Genomic DNA, 23975 nt, shown 5'->3' on the forward strand with positions numbered 1-23975 from the left:
GTCCTCTACCACCCCACAGTCTCCGCTAAGCGGGAGAGGTGTAAAATTCAGAGCAGCAGACCTTCTATTGGGGTCAACACTCAAAAAAGTGCCGTTTCCAGACCCAGAATGGACACTGGACAAAGAGGCCTCCGCGAGGCAACTATCTGGACATACCCACGCGTCCGGGGAGATGTCCTCTACCACCCCACAGTCTCCGCTAAGCGAGTAAATGGGTGCTTATATTTCTATGTGAAATGTGGTGATGCTGGCATCACAATAGATGCCAGCATCACGCTGCCTCCGTCTAATAAGCACATTTACAACTTCCTGTTTGGAAACCGAAACAGATGCTTCTGACATTTGCCTGTGCGTGCTTAATCGTTGTACTTCTGAACACATTTCCCAAATCTCAGTGATTTATCCACACATCGCTCTGTGTGTGTGTGTGTGTGTGTGTGTGTGTGTGTGTGTGTGTGTGTGTGTGTGTGTGTGTGTGTCGCGTCGCCCTCCAGCTGCAATTGCGAGTGTGCGCTGTGTGCAGGGCACACTACTGAGTTTAAAACCACAGCTGAAACATGAAGTGGAGTCTGTCAATTCCCGCAATTTCCTTCTTCCCATATTGCGCTGCAACGACACTAGGATTTCGCCCCCCGAAGGGGGGCGAAATTCTAGTCCTGCTACCCTAATAGACAGGGGTACATGAGCACCTGGCCGTTCATTCGTGCTCTATCTCCGACCAAGCCACACTTCCACCACACATCTCTCTATGCAAAATAAAACCTGCACACTCCCACAAAAGACATAGACTACATTGCATTCGCCAAAAATGTCTTCTTTACTGTTTAAATATTACTTTTCTGAAACACGCTATTCTTGCTCAACCTCAACAGCCTACGTCAGAATCGTCATGTTGGCGTCTACTACGCCAACTACGTTCACTTAATGGGGCCAGTCCTTCACAGTGACACACGCGTTAGATCAACCACGCGACCGGGATGGTTTCTACCCCTCAATGTCGTGCCTACTCTACACTGCCATCCGAAGGCCCCTCCCCCTTTCACTGCTCCTGTGTGTGACCTGTGAACTACTCTCTGACTGCACTGTGGCTTGATTTATATGTGCGAGGTTGAAATGTAATGCACATAAATTAATTATAGGTCCAGCAAGCAAATCATGATTGTCTGTTTGTGCTCAATAGGTCACCATCACATTCCGATTTTAGGTGTTGTGTTTTCTATGACATTTATTTGGGCCAGTAGTTTCATATCTATCCTTTTTCCGACCAACACAGAACATGCTAACGGTGTTAGCGCGTTAGCATCCATCTTGCTTTTCATTTATATGTGCGAGGTGGAAATGTAATGCACATAAATTAATTATAGGTCCAGCAAGCAAATCATGATTGTCTGTTTGTGCTCAATAGGTCACCATCACATTCCGATTTTAGGTGTTGTGTTTTGTATGACACTTTGGCCAGTAGTTTCATATCTATCCTTTTTCCTTTGACCAACACAGACCATGCTAACGGTGTTAGCGCGTTAGCATCACACAGCTTACAGCGTCAGTGTTGCATGAATACTTTCAACCATGACAATGCCGACTACTTTTGCTACACACACTTCCCAAGGATTATGGAGATGTCTTTATTTTTTTTTTAAGGTTGAGAAATGAAATAATTATGGTCGTTTCTAATCTCAGCATTTCACAAGAGAAAGACGTGGATGCCTTTCGCTGCGCTGTTGGCGTTGCCATGTCTCATAGAAACAAGTAAATAGGTCTTTAAAAAGAATCCCAAAACAAGCGCATATAACAGGGGTCTGTAACCTATTTTAAATGAAGTGCCATGTTTTTATTTTCTAGATAGTGAGTCAGCCACAAGCTCACATCACAACAATAATCCATGTAATAATCACAATAACAATACTAATAATAATAATCATAATAATCCTGCTACCCTAATAGACAGGGGTACATAAGCACATGGCCGTTTATCCAACAGCTTTCTCCGACCCAACCACACTTTCACCACACATCTCTATATGCAAAATAAATTCGGCACACTCCCAGAATACATATAGGCTACATTTCATTGAAAGAAATGTCTTAATTACTGAATAAATATTACTTTTGTCAATCACGCCATTGTTGCTCAACATCACCAGCCTACGTCAGAATCGTCATGTTGGCGTCTACTACGCCAACTACGTTCACTTATTGGGGCCAGTCCTTCACAGTGACACACGCGTTAGATGAACCACGCGACCGGGATGGTTTCTACCCCTCAATGTCGTGCATTTGCTGCGCCCTTCTAATGCTGCGCCACGCCTACTCTATACTGCTCCATGCGACTCGAACAGCGTCAGCAGCAGCAGCTCCGAGCCTCCGTCAGAAAGGCTGCCCACAGCACTGCACAGCCCCACACCCAAATGAATCGAATGAATGAATAAGGCGCTTATATCGCTATTGCTCAGTGGATGGGACATTTACATTAAAAGCAATCGGATGGACGCGTGGATAACGGCATGGTTGTGTGCAATCGGAGGGAAAGCTTCCATAATCCATATAGCTTCCATGCTAGCTGCTTCAGACACAGGGGAGGGGAGGGAGAAATAGTGCGAAATAGCGCTTATGCAACAATTACCCTAAAACACAAACACCTCAACTCGATGTCATTGTGAATAAGAATTTCGAGCGAAATAATAATTTTTGGAAGGACACTTTCACCCAGTATGAAGCTAAATGTGGAAGCCGTGTGTGTCACACCAAAACGGCTGACCTATAGAATCCTGTAACCAGCCTCTCGCACTGCCTGCGAGTTGGCTCCGTCTAAGGCTCCGTCTTATGAGCAAATTTAGAACTTCCGGTCTGACAGCTAGCAGATTTAAGACATCCGGTTGCTTTCAGAATAAAATAAGATTATTTAATTCGTTAATTAAATAATTTTTACATTACATTATTAGTATTATTATTACATTACAGTTATTGTAAAGACACACATTATGTTTCTGTGTAAAAATAAGTAATTAAATAACATAAAAAAGTTATCTAAATGGATAAATGCTATTCACTGGAGTGCATGGACTTTATAAAGTGGACACTGGACAAAAGACGGCTCCGCCAGGCAACTATCTGGACATACCCACGCGTTTGGGAAGATGTCCTCTACCACCCCACAGTCTCCGCTAAGCGGGAGAGGTGTAAAATTCACAGCAGCAGAGCTTCTACTGGGGTCAATGCAAAAAAATGTACCGTTTCCGGACCCAGAATGGACACTGGACAAAGAGGCCTCCGCGAGGCAACTATCTGGACATACCCACGCGTCCGGGGAGATGTCCTCTACCACCCCACAGTCTCCGCTAAGCGGGAGAGGTGTAAAATTCAGAGCAGCAGACCTTCTATTGGGGTCAACACTCAAAAAAGTGCCGTTTCCAGACCCAGAATGGACACTGGACAAAGAGGCCTCCGCGAGGCAACTATCTGGACATACCCACGCGTCCGGGGAGATGTCCTCTACCACCCCACAGTCTCCGCTAAGCGAGAGAGGTGTAAAATTCAGAGCAGCAGAGCTTCTACTGGGGTCAATGCAAAATAAATTACCGTTTCCGGACCCAGACTGGACACTGGACAAAAGACGGCTCCGCCAGGCAACTATCTGGACATACCCACGCGTCCGGGGAGATGTCCTCTACCACCCCACAGTCTCCGCTAAGCGGGAGAGGTGTAAAATTCAGAGCAGCAGACCTTCTATTGGGGTCAACACTCAAAAAAGTGCCGTTTCCAGACCCAGAATGGACACTGGACAAAGAGGCCTCCGCGAGGCAACTATCTGGACATACCCACGCGTCCGGGGAGATGTCCTCTACCACCCCACAGTCTCCGCTAAGCGAGTAAATGGGTGCTTATATTTCTATGTGAAATGTGGTGATGCTGGCATCACAATAGATGCCAGCATCACGCTGCCTCCGTCTAATAAGCACATTTACAACTTCCTGTTTGGAAACCGAAACAGATGCTTCTGACATTTGCCTGTGCGTGCTTAATCGTTGTACTTCTGAACACATTTCCCAAATCTCAGTGATTTATCCACACATCGCTCTGTGTGTGTGTGTGTGTGTGTGTGTGTGTGTGTGTGTGTGTGTGTGTGTGTGTGTGTGTGTGTGTGTGTGTGTGTGTCGCGTCGCCCTCCAGCTGCAATTGCGAGTGTGCGCTGTGTGCAGGGCACACTACTGAGTTTAAAACCACAGCTGAAACATGAAGTGGAGTCTGTCAATTCCCGCAATTTCCTTCTTCCCATATTGCGCTGCAACGACACTAGGATTGAGCCCCCCGAAGGGGGGCGAAATTCTAGTTATTATAATTAGTATGGGAGTTATTGAAGAGTAGGCCTACGTAGAATGGACTTGTTATATTTTACAACGGAGAAGTGTTGTGTGAGATTTAGATGTTATATTGCAAATAATTATCTTTCTTGTCTGTATTATGTATATGTTGTTGTACACAGCTGAGCAACAGCAAGCATAATGGTTAAATCGATCTCAAACTGACACTTGTCTTATCAAGGAAGCTGCTTATCAGCGTCAAACACTCCCCCTTCGTAGTAGAGCTAAAAAGACGCGCTCGTTTTGCTGACTGGCGCTCGCGGCTCGCCACACGACCAGGTGACGTGACCAGTCATAGGTTGTGAGTCATGACCAGTCTATGGTAGGCCTACTTATCATTGGTATTCACTAGCTCTGTTCCATAGCTCTAATGCGTGCATTAGAGCTATGTTACTATCAACTTCCGCCGCTCGCATGAATGCAGACCAGCCTCTACTCTTTAGTGTAAATAAAAAGAACGTTTTTGCTACTCACCAAAACAAAGGCGGGTTGTGTCAATAGAAAGACTACTTTCCTTAGTGGAAGCACTCTGAGCCCCCCACCACACGTATAAACTGTACTTTTTGGCCAAAAAGGGATTTTGTTTCCACCGGAAAAAAAACATTTTTAGTTACTCCGCTGCGCCCTCTACTGATATTGCCCAGAGAACTGCCTCATAGAGGATATTTTTCCTCCGGTGAAAAAAAATCCCTTTTTGGCCAAAAAGTACCGTTTATACGTGGTGGGGGGCTCAGAGTGCTTCCACTAAGGAAAGTAGTCTTTCTATTGACACAACCCGCCTTTGTTTTGGTGAGTAGCAAAAACGTTCTTTTTATTTACGCCAAAGAGGAGAGGCTGGTCTGATTTCGATTTGAGATTTAAAATTGGAAGTCCCATAGCCTTGTACTGCAGGGCAGAATCGTAGAAGCAGTAGAAGGATATGGATCAGAGCTAGGTATTCACATACTCAACTTTTTTTTTAGCTGACCATTTAATTGCACAAAATAATTTGATCACTTTGGAAATGAACTGTAACAAACATCTGTGAGTTTGACATACTACACTGATGAAGACAGCATATTAGCATAACGATGAAACATTTTCGCTGTGGTGAGTTGGTAAACTGGCGAGTTGTCCGGTATGTATCTTGGAACTGACGAGTTGTCAGGTATCCCTCTGGGAGCAGCAGAGTGTCTGTGGACCACTGTCTGGACCAGTCCGTGTTGCTTTGCTGCTGCTGTGGCAGCCAGATAGCAACAATGGAGGGAAGGAGTAGGGTTTTCTTGTTTTCCTTGTTGGTGGTTCTGTTGGCTTGGTTCCGGACGCCACAGAACAATAATATCAACAACACGGTGTTGGACGACCGTCTGGAAGCCGTGCTGTCCTCTCTGCTCCGGGCCGAGAGCAAAGTAGGGATCAGCCATGCAGTCAGACCCAGGGTGGCCATTGGTAAGAGCTAACGTTAGCTAACATCATTTCATTGATTTCAATACGTTATTAACAGGTTTATTTATGCAAAGGGATTCTAAAAGGATAACCCAAAGAAGCGTAATATGCCTTATTTCCATTGAGGTCCTGTATTCAATTAATCGAGGTGGTTTGTTGATTGATGGTTAACTTTAAAATACATTCAGGTGAATTATGAACAGGCAACAGCACAGCAGCCTGTTTTGATGGTTTAATTATTGTATTGTATAGTGGGTTAACTGGGTTTGTTATTTGCTCTTTTTTTTTTACTGCACAGGATAAGTTGTTCACTAAACGTGTATTAATATAATTTATAATTTATCTACATGCTATAGGCAAGTTAGTGGTTAGTACTATGCATTGCTAGCCATGGCTCACTAGACTGTTATCTGTCATAATATGCATCAGTAGCATCAAATATTTCTCTGGGCGAATGTTGATATATATATATATATATATATATATATATATATATATACACACACACACACACACACACACACTGTCTTGTCGTATATCTTTCTATATAGCTGGAGAGACTCATGTTGCTGAACAAACAATGTAGCAATGGGGGTTGTAGTTATTAGTGAGAACCAGTCATAAAACAGGTTTACCAAGTTATGCTAATCAAGTGCGGACTACAGCTACAGAGGACTCTTGACCCTGATTGTGACATTCGGTAGTTGGTTTGAAGACACTGACTACTCTCCATACAATGAAGATTTTCTTTAATGTTGTCTTCCTTTCTCCCATGGGGGTGATTATTCAGCTCAAACCAGATTCAGTTCAAACAAGGGATTAAACTCATTTCACTCTTATATGCCATATGTAAAGAAATGTGAATCCTTACTCTCCTTCAAAACCACTCATCTCAACAGTCAACACCTGACTGGTGGTTGCAATTCGAAACTGGCCCTGGTAAAAATAAGTCAAGTCATTGTTGTTGTCCCCCCCCCTCATTAAATGTGCTTGGTATTTCAAGCCTCTTAGCAGACCATGTATTGACCTGTTCTGCAGCTTTACTGTGTTGAACTTTACTGTGCTTACTCTACAAACTGTTAATTCATTTTCCAATCAATCAATGGTCTTTTTTTTTTAACTCGTTTTATATTATCTGGGTTGCTAACGGAACACAGCATCTCATCTCAAGTGTTATTATGGATTTAAAGGTTATGTGATCTGAGAGGTTAAATACACATAACCATTCTGATGATCACTGACTTTATGGAAATAATCATGAGTTTATCAGCCAACTGGTGATGAAATGGGTCATAGTACCATATACCATTACCTCCATAGTATCCTTTGGACCTGATGACAGTCACAACATGTATAAGCGTTCACCTTATCTGCTCAACTTTGTCCTTTAGCCAGTGAGTCCAACAACACTCCTTCCTTGCCATGCTGTCTCTTCCATATAATTACCACCATCGCAATGTCATGCAATGTGTTGTGAGCTTGCTATTTTGAGATGATGAGAACATTTTCACCTATAACAAGATGAAAGGTTGAATGTGATTAATTGAAGGGGTGCCTGGTGGCTTAGCCAGTTTGTGCAAAGACCATGCTCCTTGAAGCTGCGAAGACTGGAATTAGAATTTTCGGTCTTGTCTTGCGTGACTCTTCTCTCTGCCCTTGGTCTCGATCTCCTATATCAAAACATTTTTGACTGAACTCCTTGATATTGATAATGTGACAATATGTTTGGGTACATTTTTGATCAATAGTCACATGGATGTGATGATGACCAAACGGGTAGAGGTACTAGAGGCATTCACTGTTCCTCACTTTCACTCTTATATCTATAACAAAACAAAGAAAACATCACATGGATGCACCTGGGACGTATCCTCAGTGATGTATCCCAAGGTCATCGGGGTTTCAGGTCTCTCGGACATCATACCCCTCACTCAGGTGACCCAGCCGGGCTGATCAAGTCCCGACTTACGTCCCAGTAGCTACCCATGATCAGTCCCATATAGGGAAAGACCAAGGCCACACAATCCGTTGGAACTACTCCAGAACTACTCTGCCAGGGCTGGGAGGTACGCTTCTGACGCAAGGAAGGACTAGGCTCTGTGGGTTGACTTCTGTCTCCTACGTCTCACCAGGTCCACTCCTGCTCTCACCAGGCCCAGGACCTGTGCGTTGCACCAGAGTCCCAGCCAGCACCAGACACTTCTAAAGTATCTGGTCTAATACATACATAAACTGTCAGCACTTGCACTTGCACGGCACTGCTGCCCTTTAAGACGTATGTATGTACCAAAATAACAGTTGATCTCACTGGGAGGGTTAAGTCATGCAGAGGAGGAATCAAACCCTGGTCTCCACGGGGGCTGGCTAGTTCTTCTTGGCATGACGTGTTGTTCACATCTACAATACTGGTATTTCTGTTCCTCTCTCCTTCAGAATCAGAAGCCCAGCCCTTCCGCCAGGCTCTCCAGGTTTTGACCGTCTGTGTGTTTCTGTGTTTCCTGCAGGTTTCGGGGGTTGCGTGGACCTGGTAGTGGACGGTGTGACACTGTTGAATAAAATGGGTCTGACTCCAAGTGGCCAGCCGCTCCATCACGACTACATAGAGAACGCGGAGCAACTTATTCAGAGCTTTGCTTACTTCTTCCCGCCGGGAGCCGCTGCAGAGTGAGTGAGGCCAAAGTACTGTGCATGTGTGTGTCTGCGCAAGTTTCTGTGTTCACACAGGATGTGTGTGTGTGGTTAGGAGTAATGGCTAGTCCACACCAAGCAACTCCTTGCAACATGTAACTACCATTTCCCCCAATAGCAGTTGCAAGGAGTTGCATTGGTGTGGACTGGCCTTGAAACTGTTTTGTTGCATTGGTGTGGACTGGCCTTGAAACTGTTTTGTTGCAAGGAGTAGGAGTTGCAACTAAGAAACTACCGTAGTTGCATTGATGCGGTCTGGCCTTTAGTTCATGATGTCCTAGTACCTGCATTTGTCTCACTTCCGTTCCTACGTGCATAGATTGTCTGTGAGTCATCTAGCTGATGTGCTGAGCATGTAAGCCACTCTGTACTGTATGTCTTTAGAATCACCCTAATATAGGCTCTAATCCCAGCAGTGAGTCCCTGGTTCCATTCTAATACTTACCCTTATGTACAAAGTTAGGCACCGTCCAGACCGAACTGAAACAGAAACGTTTTAGCTGTATCCGCAAACGTTTTGAATCATTTTGCCGTTCCAGCCACATGGAGCCAGCGTTTTGGGTGACCGAAAACGCCCTTTTTTGAAACCCGGGTCCCAGAGTGAAAACGAATTACCGATATATATATTTTTTTTACCCAGGGTAGTAGCTGAGCACAAGTGCTCATTTTCAACGCCCTGCACATAGACACACAGACAGACAGACAGACACACACATTAAAACCTGGGAGCTGACCAGTACAACCACAGTCTTCTGTGTCTTCCTCACGGAAGACACAGTCTGGGGAGCCAACCTATACTGCTCCCGGGTGCCGTCTAGTCTACATTCCTGCTGTCACCCGTCTAACCTGTTGGTCACCAGACTATTCCCGGTTATTATTCCTGCAGACTTGCTCAGTTTATAAGTGCAATAACGGGTCGCGTTGAGGGAATATGGCAGAGAAAAGAGTTCTATTTTTATTTTTTTCAATCAATAAACAAATTCAGACAATCCAACCATATAGGAAGTGCACAGTGAGGATGGTGTTAATCCTGAGCCTGTGTCAACAGATGGAGCGTTTGGTATCCTGGTAAAAACGGTGAACTTAAATATAGTTCTGAACAGCTGTTACAATCGCAAAAGAAACCAAATCAGGCTGATTTAAAGCTCTGTGTTCATATTTAATACATGAGAGAGGACTTCATTGTAACGCTGTGAGTAGTTGGTGTTGGCTAGTCCTCACTCTCGCAGTAACTAACTAACTAATCATTCCTACAGTAAAATACACAGCATTCTCTTTCCTTTATCTCGTGATTCTGTCTCTTGACTGTAATGGCCATGTTCATTATCTGGAAATAAATCCTAAAAACAACTGGCTGTCATGCTCACTAACTCTGCACAGAGGGAATGTGAGTGAGAGATTACACAGAGGGAGATACCAATTGTATGCTGGAGAGAGAACTTCTACAGGAACAACTGAAATTGGAATTATCCTCTTGTTTCGTCTACTGTCTTCTCTCCTAACTCGTGTTCTCCTCTTCTCCTTTACTGCTCTCCTCTTTCAGGCGTTTTGTGATAAATGACACCCTGTTCAGTGAGCTGGTGGAGGCCTCCCGCGAGTTACCTGGCAACAGATGGTCGGTGGGGGGCAACGCCCCGGTGATGGCTGGTCGCATGGCAACTGAAGGGTGTGACGTACTGCTAGGGGGAACCTTTAGTCCTGACTTCACTGAGGTCTTGTCTGGACACATTGCAGGTACATACACACACACACACACACACACACACACACACACACACACACACGAGGGCTGAACAATTAAATTGAGGTCATTTAGTCACTGTAATGAGTGTCTTTGTGCCATGTAGAAACCGCACTACAACATTGAACTACAGTACAATTCCTTTCAATCGCTTTGGCTGGACTTACAGGGTCAGGCTTTTATTTATTTTTATATGGATTTGTACAAAGGCATTTTTTAAACTAGAGGTAACATTTTCTGTAAATATCAACATTAATGCTCCAGATTCTAGGACCAACAGACATGATAACATCTTTCAGCAGGTGATTATGAAGCACACCCAGTTGTTAACCTTATATTTTGTGTGACAAGAGATGGCCTTTGTGAGCTCTGATATCAGAAACGGTTAAAATAGTGTGATAAACTTATCACATTTAATAGCGGAGCATTTAGTAACGGCGGATAGGCTGACAACACGATCAGTGGTGTTGGAAAAATAATAATAGTCTAATTCGCGATAATCACAATTATTTTTGCATAATCTTTTCCACGTGGAAGTGTTTATATGTTCAAACATTTTCCAGCATTTTTATAAAAGTATTAAATGCGTCAGTAATCTATTTGTATATTTATTTATCGGCCTTGTGCAATTTGTGATTATGAAGCAAATAAAAAAACAAAATAAAGTGTGGTAGCACCAACAATTTCAAGCTTTGAGTCTTGCATAAGTACAGTGATGATTATGTATTGGCCCACATGCTCACAGGACCCGCCTTAACGTGTGTCTGATTGGCTCCCGGCAGGCATAGTTTTACTGACGTTAGGGTTAAGGGCCGTGCAAACGGGGAGAGATAAAATGTGATTTTTTTGCGATTTTTTTTTACACTTGTGTTCTCGCGCCCCTCTTGAGCAGACCTGTCGTTGATCCAGGCAACAACGTGTGCGTTCCTCGCTTCCTGTTTGCAAGGCCCTTTAGGCATAGTTGCGAAAACGAGAACTGTCAATCACAGCGACTATACTGGCCAATCACAGCAAGGTTTCCTGGAGCTGCGGTGGGATTCCAAATCACGCGTCACAGAGACCCTGAAGAAGACTGGCAAAATAATGTTTCTACAGAATAAAAAAATCGACCCTCATGACGTCACACAGGGCGGAATAAAGTTCATACAGAATAAATAAAGTCGGGCCGTATGGTTGAACCACACTAATGAAATCGTTATTTGACAATTAATCGTCAACTTCAATTTGGAATGGTGACAACCCTATTCATGCGGCTGACTCCATCTTTGCAGTGGCAGGAAACATAGTAGAGGAGCCCGACATCCACCTCATCCTGGAGTATCCAATGGGAGCGAGCTGGGGGCAGTACACCTCACGCAGAGCTAACAGGTACACACATACTTACGGCTATGTTTGCTTGCTATATTACAGGTTTGAATGGCGATGTCTTAACAGAACTGTGTTTCTGTTCTGTCAGGCTGATTCTGTGTGTATACTACTTGTATTGCATTGAAGCATGTCTGTTCATCATTATAATAAACATGTGTTGCTGAAACGTTGGTGAGAGGGGTTTTACATGCATACAGTAGAGTTAAGTGAGTCAACCCACACATCGCTACTGTGTACCTGTTGAGTATTGTATATTGTCAACAGTGATGACTGTGTATTATATTGTATTTTTAAGGTATATAGTCCATAGTGATGACCCTAACTATTGTTCTGTGTATTATATTGTATTTTTAAGGTATATAGTCCATAGTGATGACCATAACCCCTACCTGGACTCCATGGAGGACTTTGCTGACAAATTAAAAGACTTCCAACCGGACCTTCTAGTGGTGGGCGGGCTACAGATGATGGACAGTTTCCCCTTCCAATCAGGTCAGTGGAACAGCTAGCATTGACATTACACAGAGCCGCTGACCCCCATCCCTCCCCTTTCTATATGATCCCCATATTATTCCATAATGTATTTGTAGTTAATGCTTCATTGAACATTCAAATTTAGCAACGGAGGCAAAATAAAGGCATTGTCATTGAACTTCTCCTCCTCAGGTGAACGTGAACGTCTCCTCTCGCGTCTGGCTGATCTCCTCTCCTCCTCGTCTCCTCACACTGGGGTTCATTTTGAGATGGCCAGTTTTGTAGACGAAGATCTCATGGAGGACCTCCTTCGCCTGGTCATTCCACACGTATGTAGAAATTCATTTATTCCTAATATTCCTCCTAGGGCAAGGCATGATTGGAGTGATTACACAGTTCTACAGATGAATCAAAAAATCTATAAGCAGTGATTTATGAACAAGCATAGCATGGGTGATAATTGGCTAAAAGTCACATCAGTAGCCATCTATATTCTGTATCTTTATTCAGTACTGTTGATGATGAATAAACAAATCATTCACTATATAGAGGGTATGCGCATGCCTAAAGTGACACATCGAGTGGCAAAGCAACAGGCAAAGTGAGTTTAACATTGTTTAATGTTGTTTAATGCAATCAGATAGGACTTTTCTGTTTGGATGCATGGGCTGTCAAGGCCAGAAAAAAATATTTTTGCCACTCAGTAGGCATTCCTGCATAACTTCCCGTTCTCAGTATGTTTGACGTTGTGGTCTTTGTCTTCCAGTGTGATTCTTTAGGAATGAATGAACAGGAACTTCCGAATCTCCTCAGTCTGATGAAAGGCACTAATATCACCGTGCTCTCCGACCCCAACCCCCGTGTCGCTACTGTCCTGGACCAGATGAGGGAGCTCTACCGCCTGGTCAACCAGCACCACAGGGACACCGACGCTGACGGACGACCTCTGACCCGGCTCCACGTTCACACGCTGGCCTTCCAGGCCATGATCGTGACCCGCGGCTCTCAGTGGAAGAACACCATGTCTGCCACGGCCAAGGCCTCGCTGACGGCCAACCGCCACGTCTGCGGCTCGCCCGACATCGACCCCAGCAAGGCCCGGCTCATCATGGACGACTCCTTCTCCATCAGCAGGGAAGAGGGCAGCCAGCGGATTCCCCTGCAGGAGACGAGACCCGTCAGCTGCTGGGAGGAGGACGACTATCAGATCTGTGTGGCTCCGGTGTTGGTGTGCACCGACGTCTACCAGACAGCCGGGGGAGGAGACAACATCTCAGCCGCAGGGCTGGTGCTTCAGATCTAGAGAGGGGGAGACGGGTTGGTCTTATCTGTATGTCATGCTAACTAGATGTTAGCGGCTAATGAGGTGAGGAAGATTGGATTGATCGTTGTATGTATGATGCTAAATAGCCATTGGGCAGCTAATGTGGCTAACGTTGGAGCATCAGGCTGAAAGTAGCCACTCTCGCACCTAATGCGTAGGAGGCTGTGCAGGAGAACTGTGTATTTTGGGGTGGAGGACTTTCGTTCAGTCACGCTCTTTGGCTTTGAATAAACAGCTCAGCCTGGAGAACAGGATAGTGAAATTCTATAATCAGATAATGCGTATTTCTGTAACAAATTATAAATTCTGTGCAAACCACAGCCCGGCCTTGCTGCAGAACAGGTCTGTGTTTTCTCTTGGGCAGAACAGGGGCGTGACGTTTTAGCATCCAATTTGTTTGTTTTTATGACAGGATTGTCCTGTTTGTCCCTGTGAGTCGTCCAGACAATTTTCTGCATCACATCATCTGACTCACTGCAGGTGCTGTGGATGACTTTTCCATTTATTTAGGTTATTGCAGCAGTCTGAATCAAATAAAAACAGACTGGACAGCCAGGGATAAATTCAGGAACACATGATGAAGATCTGTTTTAGTTTTGGTTTGTTTTCAGGACATTGTATATTTGTGTATCCTGCTGAGAATTCCAAAGAAGCCCAACTGTGCTATACTGTTATCTCCCTGTATCTGGAGACCGACTGATGTCTGCAACAGTTGGACTCTCGTAGCTCTGGGAAACATCCTGCAATTCAAACCAGTGAGCCAACTTTCACTCCTGTCCATTCGCTACATTTTAACCACTTAAACCCTTTATACTTTATTGACCTGTGTCCCCCTCAGGGTTCTCTTCCAGACTCCCTCCTTCCCCCCCCCCCCCCCCCCCCTCTACACAAAAGTTTACAAGGTCTACAAGTGCTGCTTTCTATCACTTCTGCAAAAACAGTTGTTCAGATGGAACCTTCCCATAACATGTGACAACTGGCAATTGGGTTTGTTTTGACGGATGATGTCATTCCTGAATCCTTTGTTCACTTACAGTGCAAATGCTCATAGCCAGATATGACATTTGTTTTTCTCCCTACCTCCACCACCTCCCCTTTCCTTCTCTCCGTTAAACGAACACTTCACCCTTTTCAATTTTATCGCCGTACTGTATGAGGATCCACACTAATGCTCACTATATCATTTCTGTCAACTCCCACTCCCGGCTGTGAAAATCTACACACACACAAAGGTTTTAGATCCCACAGATTATGTCATTGTAGCAGATCTACAAGCTCATAGCGTGGCACTGAGTGCCGCGCTACGAGCTTGTAGGTCTATTTTTGAAAAATCGTGAAAATGTGGCACAATTCTTTGAACATATATTCTTTCAAACGTATGTTTTTAACTCAAATCTTTGCTTCATGGGGAGGTCCCTGGAATAACATATTTTCAGATGGGGGGTCTGTGGCCAATTACATATCATTTTTGGGGTCCTTGGCATGAAATAGTTTGAAAATCACTGATATAGAAACAGGTATTTCAGAAATACAGGATTTTGAAGATTTTTTTTTCAGGCCTAAATGGGTTAGACAGAAATCATTCCCTATAGTGAACATTAGTGAGGACCTACAGTATATGGATATAATACGGGTGAAAATAGGTGGTGTTCCTTCAACCCATGTTCCTTCCATCTACAGTAGCTTGTCCTGCACTACAGCTCTGTGTATGGACTAGAACTGTTGATAGCAGATGTCCTGGTTAAATCAATGGACTAGAACTGTTGGTAGCAGATGTCCTGGTTAAATCAATGGGCTAGAACTGTTGGTAGCAGATGTCCTGGTTAAATCAATGGACTAGAACTGTTGGTAGCAGATGTCCTGGTTAAATCAATGGGCTAGAACTGTTGGTAGCAGATGTCCTGGTAAAATCAATGGACTAGAACTTTGGTAGCAGATGTTCTGGTTAAATCCATGGACTAGAACTATTGGTAGCAGATGTTCTGGTTAAATCCATGGACTAGAACTATTGGTAGCAGATGTCCTGGTTAAATCCATGGACTAGAACTGTTGGTAGCAGATGTCCTGGTTAAATCCATGGACTAGAACTGTTGGTAGCAGATGTCCTGGTTAAATCAATGGACTAGAACTGTTGGTAGCAGATGTCCTGGTAAAATCAATGGACTAGAACTTTGGTAGCAGATGTTCTGGTTAAATCCATGGACTAGAACTGTTGGTAGCAGATGTCCTGGTTAAATCCATGGACTAGAACTGTTGGTAGCAGATGTCCTGGTTAAATCCATGGACTAGAACTGTTGGTAGCAGATGTCCTGGTTAAATCCATGGACTAGAACTGTTGGTAGCAGATGTCCTGGTTAAATCCATGGACTAGAACTGTTGGTAGCAGATGTCCTGGTTAAATCCATGGACTAGAACTGTTGGTAGCAGATGTCCTGGTTAAATCCATGGACTAGAACTGTTGGTAGCAGATGTCCTGGTTAAATCCATGGACTAGAACTGTTGGTAGCAGATGTCCTGGTAAAATCAATGGACTAGAACTTTGGTAGCAGATGTCCTGGTAAAATCCATGGACTAGAACTGTTGGTAGCAGATGTTCTGGTTAAATCCATGGACTAGAACTATTGGTAGCTGATGTCCTGGTTAAATCCATGGACTAGAACTGTTGGTATCAGATGTCCTGGTTAAATCCAGCTGTGTTGTGCTGCTGGTGATCGGACACCCAGTCCATCCAATGTCCCAAATGCACATTACACACACTCATCTCATTCCAAAGCCACTATGTCTAAGATCCAACTATCACTATTTATATATAATATGGAGACGATGTCATTGTACAATCTCATTCCATTGACGGCTGGGATCAGCTCCAGTTGCACCACGCCACTTGAAATAGGATAAATTATTTAATTTTCTGTTTTGTTATTCGTTTTCTGTATTTCCTGGATGGGTTCATCTTAAACGTGACTACTTTGTTCTGGTTTTTGTGTCTTGTTTCTAATGAATTAAACATTCCAAAATGTCAGCAATTTGACACTTTCTCTTGTTGGCATCCAAAGATGGATGGAGGACATTTTCCTCACTAGCCAATTATTGTCTTTGTCCGTTTTGGAGTAGAGGCTTGTGACCTTTTCTTATTTAAAGATGAATGATGGTGAGAAACTACAGTGTGTGTAGCTCCAGTGTAAAAGATGTTCAGGTCTCCCTGACGGGAATAAGGTATGTATGAGTTGATGCTGTAACACTCTCCATTCTGTACTTGAATGTTTAGTGTAAAAGGGAATGTTTTAGTTTTAAAGTGTGTGCGATACTGTGATTGTTTACTAATCATTTCTGGTTGGATACCAACCACGCATAACGGATCATGTTTCTACTGTGAACTGCTTCTGTTCAGTGCATAACATGTGTTCAAGCTGACTGTGCGTGTGTGGTCATGTCATATACATTATATCATAATATATTTAATATCACATCATGATATACTTTAATATTGTATGATATACCTGTGTATATATCATATCTAATTTATAGATGGTTGATCATATCCATGTTCTAAAGACAGATTTGACAGATTTCTGCATTACGTCTCACCACAGTATTCTGTAATCATTTTAACGTCACAAGATAAAAGCTATGCTGGTTAAAGAAAGTCTATTTTATTTTTATTTATGGCCAGCTCACTGAAGACTGGGGGGCCAGTATTGCAAAAGTAAATTATTTCAAAATGTAGTTTCCAATGGATACATTCAGTCTTGTATGGTCATGTTATCTATCTTTTACAGAAACACGCTAGGGGTTCTCAAACTTTGTTTACACCAGGACCCCATTTTATATGGAAATGTCATGGCCCCACACAATTTCAAAGTTTAACGCATAAAAGAAAGCATACATTAGCCTCAGAATAGTAATATAAAAAATGCTTTTACATAGCTGTTATTCCTTCTGATTTTGTGACAACGTAGTTTAAAAGCTGTGTTTCTGTACACAATTCCTAAATGTAAGCATACAGTATAGCAGGGATACTCAAATAGATTTACCTGTGGGCCACATTACAAAAATGGCAAGGGGCCAGGGGCCAGTAGATAAAATTACGACATTAATGATACTTGATAACTTCTCTCTTTCAATTGCTTTATTTTCGCAAAATGTATCAAAGTACAATGTGCATGCACACAATATGTAAATAAATAAATGTGTTACATTTTCTTGCATAAACACAAAGAGCTGTTTCCATAACTGCACAAATTATTGCACATAGAAAAATGAGTAGTGATATGGCTGACTGAGTAAAATAAAACAATCTACCTGAAAATAGATAGCTATAAGTGAAGAGCAATTTCCGCAATTTCCTCAATTTCCATTTCTGCAATTTCCATTTCCGCAATTTCCTCAATTTCCATTTCCGCAATTTCCACAATTTCCATTTCCACCATTTCCGCAATTACCATTTCCGCAATTTCCGCAATTACAATTTCCGCAATTTCCATTTCCATTTCCAACTATTAATGGCAGCTGGGTTTCATCATTCAAATAAAATAGAATTCTGTGCGTTTAGCTATAAAATTATGTCAGGGAATAGGGATACACAGTATATGTCTTTCATTTGCATTGCATCTCCCCCCCCCCCCCAAGCTTTTATTTTTGTTCGAGTAATAGTACAACTCTAATAGTATTACTTATAATAATGTAATTAAAGATAACTTCATTCAGATTTATTTATTTTTATTTCATTTTCCAGATTTTCTTTTCTTCTTTTTTTTAGATTTTCATTGGTGGGCCAGTCATAATGGTCCTGCGGGCCTGATGTGGCCCGCGGGCCTGAGGTTGAGTATCACTGCAGTATAGAGCAGGTGTGCCCAAAAGGTAGATCTACCAGTAGATCAGAGGCTGTGCTGACATGTCCCTAAAGAATATTTTATTTAAATGACATTTAAATAGCAAAAAGGTGACTTGATTGATTGACATAAAAGGTGCCTGTCAAATCCACAATTAAATATTTAATTTAAATATGAAATAACCCAACAATAGTTTGAGAATCTTTTACTCTAGCATATATTTCAAGTCAACAGCCTGTTTTATTGGATGGGATATTAGGAACACTTTATCAATAGATATTACATAGATTTAGACTAGGGTATTACAGAAGAATCAATATAATCTGGAGGTTCAGACAAATGTTTACAGACTGTAAAACTTCACTTACATAAAGTCTACACACCTTATTACAAATAAACAAGATGACAAGGGGAAAAAAGGAGCTGTATACTCAATAGCACTATGTTGACCTGTCTTTTAATCTCTTTTAAAAGATCCAACTCTTGGACAGATGCCAATCATTTTCTTTACCTGTAAAAATGCACATTCAACTTAGATCAAGACATTGAAAAGAAATGTGGTTGGACTCAGCACAGCTGTAGCTCTGAGAATTGTTTACTGTTCAATAATCAGGTCAAATGTTGACACACTGTCAAAACATTTTTATCCTAATCAGCAAGTTATGGCATAAAATGGAAAATGCTATAAGCAATGGTAACCTTGTCAGTCCATGTTGATATGGATTGTAGGCTATGGTTATGTTCCCACAGCAAGAAACTGAGACAGCATTATCTTCTTTCCCATCATAATGTACAACTGTACCCTATGCCATCCTATCCGAATAGCCCTGGTCATGATGGCTGCCACCGTGCCACGATACTTATTTAGCTCAGTTACAGTAGGAACCGTCGCATGGCAACACACAGCCTAATCTCCCATGACACCATTAATATTTTCCATTGACAAACTGGGTACACTGAAAACTGAGAAACTACTACTGTAAACTATATCATCTTGAATAAAGAAGAGCGAGTGCCTCTGATGTATAAATAACAACTAATAACAATTAATGCCATGTCCCGCGACAGTGTCAACACCATTGTGTGGCATGGCCATGGGCTGAGCAAGGCTTTTTAGGAACGTGTTGCTCAGCTTGCAAATGTATGTCAAGTGTATTACTTTATGTATGGCCACTTTAATCACTATACCTTGTACAGACTTAATGTTCATCACCACAGGCATTGATGCCATCAATTCAAGTGCAATCCTATGTTCACAAATTACTTACAAAAGATTTTAATAAGAGAAAGCCAGGTCAACATTTTCAACAAAAAATGTGTTGTACGAAATGAAAACAAAATTGTCGAGTCCTGTTGTGCATAAAAATTATGTTTAAGGACCGGGACCGTGCGATAGCAAACTTTCTTCTTATACAGAATATATATTATTTTCACTGTCTGTCTTCTAGCTGGCATGTACATGTTTCTTTCTTATTCTGCTCCAGTTGCTCCCATTTTAGCTGTAGTTCTTCCTTTTCTTTATGCAGTTCTTCCCTCTGTTTATCCAGGGCTATGGACTCCTTCTCCTGCGCTTTCCTCAGGGATTCAATTCTCTCCCTCTCCGCAGCTAATTCCCTAGCATTTGCGTCACGCAGCATTTCAAGTAACTCCCTCTGGTGCTCCAGAGCCTTTGCCTCCTGCCTCTGAGCATTCCTCACAGCTTCTATCAGCTCCCGCACTCTATCCAGTTCACTGATTTCATCTTCTCTGCGTTCTCTTGATACGTCAAACAGGCCTGTAAGGAGGAAGAAAATAACAAGTATTGTTTAACTGTGGATCAAGGGACTGCAAATTCATGTTATGAATTTGATGATGCAATTGAAATCTACACCAAGTGCTGGCTGCATATACTGAATGAGACATAGCATAGCATAAGTGCCTATATTTGTATGTGTCCAACAGAGGGCGTAGTTGCACATAAAATAACATGTCTTGAATATCACACATCCACTTTGGATGTGTTTGATGATTAACTTCATACCTGTACGTTTTTCGTTCACCACACTAGTCGACGGTTTAGCCGATTTATTTTGAACCGGTTTCAGATGCACCGTTTTAGAGGACTGTTCGTTAACTATGAAACCCAGGCCAGCAAAAGCCCCTGGGTGTTTCTTTGACAGATGCCGTTTTAGGTTGCTCGTGCTGTTGTAGTGTTTGATCTCCTCCATGCAAAGCAGGCAAAGTGAACTTGTGGGACTCTCCAGTCGTTTGTAGTGCTTCCAAACGGAGCTCCGTCTGCGTAACGACGGGCCATCGGCTGTACATTTATGGGCTTCTGTTCTCACTGCGACCCCTTCGGCAGCTTCCAAGATGCCATTGATAGCAGACGTAATATCAGCGTCGTCATGCACCGTGATGGGTCTGGTCTCATCGTTATCCATCTCCACTGTTTAACACAAAAAGCATGACAATCAATGTTAAATGTATTTTGTCATATTTCCCCCCCACGTTTTACAGTGGAGAACTGGAGACTTCAAGGCTGCTGAAATATGTGCCACCTACCAATCACCAGGAGGATAATAATACCAGATGTTTACGAAAGGGAAACAGCCTTTTTTTATATATAAAGTTACAATTTCTCTACAATTCAGCGCCCAATTTAATTAGACAGATTACCATTTTTCATCAAATGCACATTTGGAAATAACTGCTCATGTGTGTTTTGTTGATGCGAGTGTGTAGGTGTGTGTGTGTGTGTGTGTGACGTGTGTGTGTGTGTGTGTGTGTGTGTTCATGTTTGATTGATTGAAATATTTAACAGTTTGCAGAATTACAGTACATTTCAAGCACAACTCAATAGAATACAAAGACTGTTAACTGTGAGTGGACGACCCAATAAAGCATTACACTTGTTTACAAGCGGGTCCACCTTGTGACCTAGTAGCTTCTTTTGAACTTTGTTTACGTGACTGTTTCTCTTGCAACTGGCAACAATCAAAGTTGCCAATATTGTCGTTGAAAATATTGTAAGGTAGGAGCTCTAGGCCTATTCCAGAAATAAGAATATTCTCTCTGTCTGTGCGTGCCGTAAACATGGAGTGCTGTCACTGTGTGGGGACTGGGGAGTAGGGACTTTCATCTTGATAAACTTGTAAACATTTTGCCCTGCTGTTATATCAGCGCTGTGCCTCCATCCCCAAAAGAACAGTGCGTGGCTGCATGCGTATAGTGAGAGAGAGAGAGGGGCGGGGGGTCCAGTCCCACTGTCCCAGACGGCAGTCACGGCACGAGTCGCACGACACATGCACGTTATGAGTAGCCTATAATTTTATCACCATAGATTTCACTGTGTAGGCTAGTTTATTAATGGAACACATTGATAAAGGTCCCCCCTGCTGCGTTTCCAATTGCTGCGGATGACCGTGTGTAGGCAAACCGCAGCAAATTAAATATGCAAGAATACCAAATTCTCCACCCATTCGCAGTGAGTCTACCAAAGTATTATGTGAGAATGTGACCTTACACTCTCGTCAAAATAGCCATTCCTGTACGTTGTCTAGTTGTAGGTAGAACGGCATTTATTAGTGCATGTAAGATGTAATAATAAATGTCAACACCACCACGACAGCAGCAGCAGGCAGCACACATCGCCCCGGATTCACTCTTAACATGGACTAGACTTGTAGACTAGTACTTTGTTTGTTTACATAGGCTTAAAAGGCATACATTTTGCATTTAAACAAAACTAAAAGCCATTGAAACGTTAAAGACTAATTAATACCAGAGTCGAAGCCGTGAATGTGTAGATCGTCGTCGTTATTTTCGGTCATTTCAGATCCGTGTTGACTCTTTCTGTGGTCGCCGTTGTCGTCGCCGCCGATCACAGCGGGGTGTTTGGTGCGCAGATGCCTCATCATGTTGGTCGTGGTGGGGCCGTTATGAACCACACACACCGTGCACAGAAGACACTGCACCGTTTTGGCGTCTATTATTTTAAAATATGTCCAAACCAAGCTCCTTTTGCGCGGCGCCATCTTTAACTAGTATAGATAGTTTATCTTCTTCACTCGATGTTTTGTTTTGCTTTGCTTTCTAGAGAGGACGCGGAAGTGAGAGTCGCCCTCTGGTGGTGGTGGAGTAGTCTCACAAGCACAAGACAGACTGTTGGACTGTCGACTCAAGGTTCCCAGATTGGTGAGGTCACTTAATACTAGCAATATCTGTGATAAACAGATATTAGCCCCTTTCAGGACCCTTGTTTACCGTCCCGTCCCAAATACAGAATAGGTAAACAAGAGTCCCGAAAAGGGAAGATATCAGTCTATTTGTATGGACTGCATTTTATATAGTCCTTTACATGTGTTGGTACCAGGACACGTTCCAGGTTCCATGTGCTCATTTAAAAATAAATCGGACCAGTCTGCAGATTATTTATTTAGTGTGTTTATAAAACAGGTTATTGAACCTGACAAAAACAGTTCCCCCCCAGTAAAAGTAATAATGAAAATAAATAATAAAAACGAATCAAGCTGGTCTCTTCAATTCAGCAGCACCAGGTTGTAAAGCACAAATGTCGCACCCTGGCACCAATAACAGTATATTATACACACACCATATATATAACATACATATACACACACACACACACACACACACACCTCCCATCCAACAGCACGGTATCGGTGATATCGGCGCCGATAATCGGTCGTGGCTGATCTAGAAGTCTATCCCTACTTAAAACAATTTTCTCTGGTCTTTATTCTCAATTATTCTAGTGTCAGTAACAGTGCATAGAAAGAAAATCAAAGTAGTTTGATAAGCAGGGAACCAACCAACAAAGAGCCATTCTTGAGAAAAGAGGCCACAAAATTAGTACAACAGTATTTATTTGTCAAAGAAATGTCTGTCAGTTAAATGAACAGCATGGTTTCAAATGCCAGTACTTCCTCGACGTAAGTGGATCACAGGTAGTGCTCACAAAGTGTTATCAGTTAAAACAATGCTAAAACTAAACACAAAATACAGCTTAAACATAAGATTTCACAGGCTGAAATAGACGCAATTGCTGAATAGAACAGTGGGACTTTTCACCCACATTAATAAAAAAACAAAAATAAATACAATACATCTTTCTTAAGCAGACAAATGTTCTATTCATTTGCAGTAAGCTGACTGGTTCAAACAGTAATATTACACTGCACATTATTAAATATGTGGCATTTTATCAGTGCAAAAAGAAGTCGGACTCTGAAAACTTGGGTCGGGATGTAGATAAAGTAGTAGCTAAAATATCAAACATTCTGCAGGCATGTGTATCATTAAGACACTTAAATGTAAACCTGACTCACCTTTCTGTAAAGCACTATTGGGATAGTGTGAGGTAAGTGTGTAACATTGTAGCATGTATCCTTATCTGCGTCTGTCAAAGTGCAACAAACCATGAGTCCTAAGTGACTGCATCTACTTTACAAGGCATTTTCGTAGATCTAGGACAGATAAATCTAATTCTACCAGTGCTGTATGATATTACTCGGTAAAATCATCCGTTTAAAAGAGCAGAGCATTTTATTGTGTAGTCCAATAGACATTTTGCTTTGTACAGTATATCTGTCATCCCCCAAGAACTAAAGTACAGGGTCATGCCTTGCAATGGTCATCGATATTCATTTAATGTATTCAGCAGAACTGTGAGACACAGTGAAATTGTTTAATAACACTTCGTACTCTCATTACCGAGTCGGCGAGTCCCTCAAGGATGCATCCATCCAGACTTACTCTCGCAT

The 23975-nt window shown here is 42.5% G+C and overlaps 2 protein-coding genes across 2 annotated transcripts; one reads left to right on the top strand and one right to left on the bottom strand.

Moving 5' to 3' along the window:
- The first annotated feature begins 5544 nt into the window (after positions 1–5544).
- Positions 5545–15432, top strand: adpgk2 (ADP-dependent glucokinase 2). The gene is made up of 7 exons (XM_080789037.1): positions 5545–5789; positions 8291–8450; positions 10018–10208; positions 11487–11583; positions 11939–12075; positions 12250–12386; positions 12824–15432. The coding sequence occupies exons 1-7, from the start codon at positions 5600–5602 to the stop codon at positions 13358–13360; spliced, it is 1449 nt and encodes a 482-aa protein (XP_080645163.1). The 5' UTR covers positions 5545–5599; the 3' UTR covers positions 13361–15432.
- A 1950-nt stretch (positions 15433–17382) lies between these two features.
- Positions 17383–22229, bottom strand: LOC308321623 (uncharacterized protein). The gene is made up of 3 exons (XM_080772608.1): positions 21974–22229; positions 20234–20638; positions 17383–19987 (listed from the first exon to the last, which is right to left on the bottom strand). The coding sequence occupies exons 1-3, from the start codon at positions 22224–22226 to the stop codon at positions 19644–19646; spliced, it is 1002 nt and encodes a 333-aa protein (XP_080628734.1). The 5' UTR covers positions 22227–22229; the 3' UTR covers positions 17383–19643.
- Between the last annotated feature and the right edge of the window lie 1746 nt (positions 22230–23975).

Source organism: Protomyctophum bolini (assembly GCF_963924005.1).
Source record: "Protomyctophum bolini genome assembly, chromosome: 1".
Classification (NCBI taxonomy): Eukaryota; Metazoa; Chordata; class Actinopteri; order Myctophiformes; family Myctophidae; genus Protomyctophum; species Protomyctophum bolini.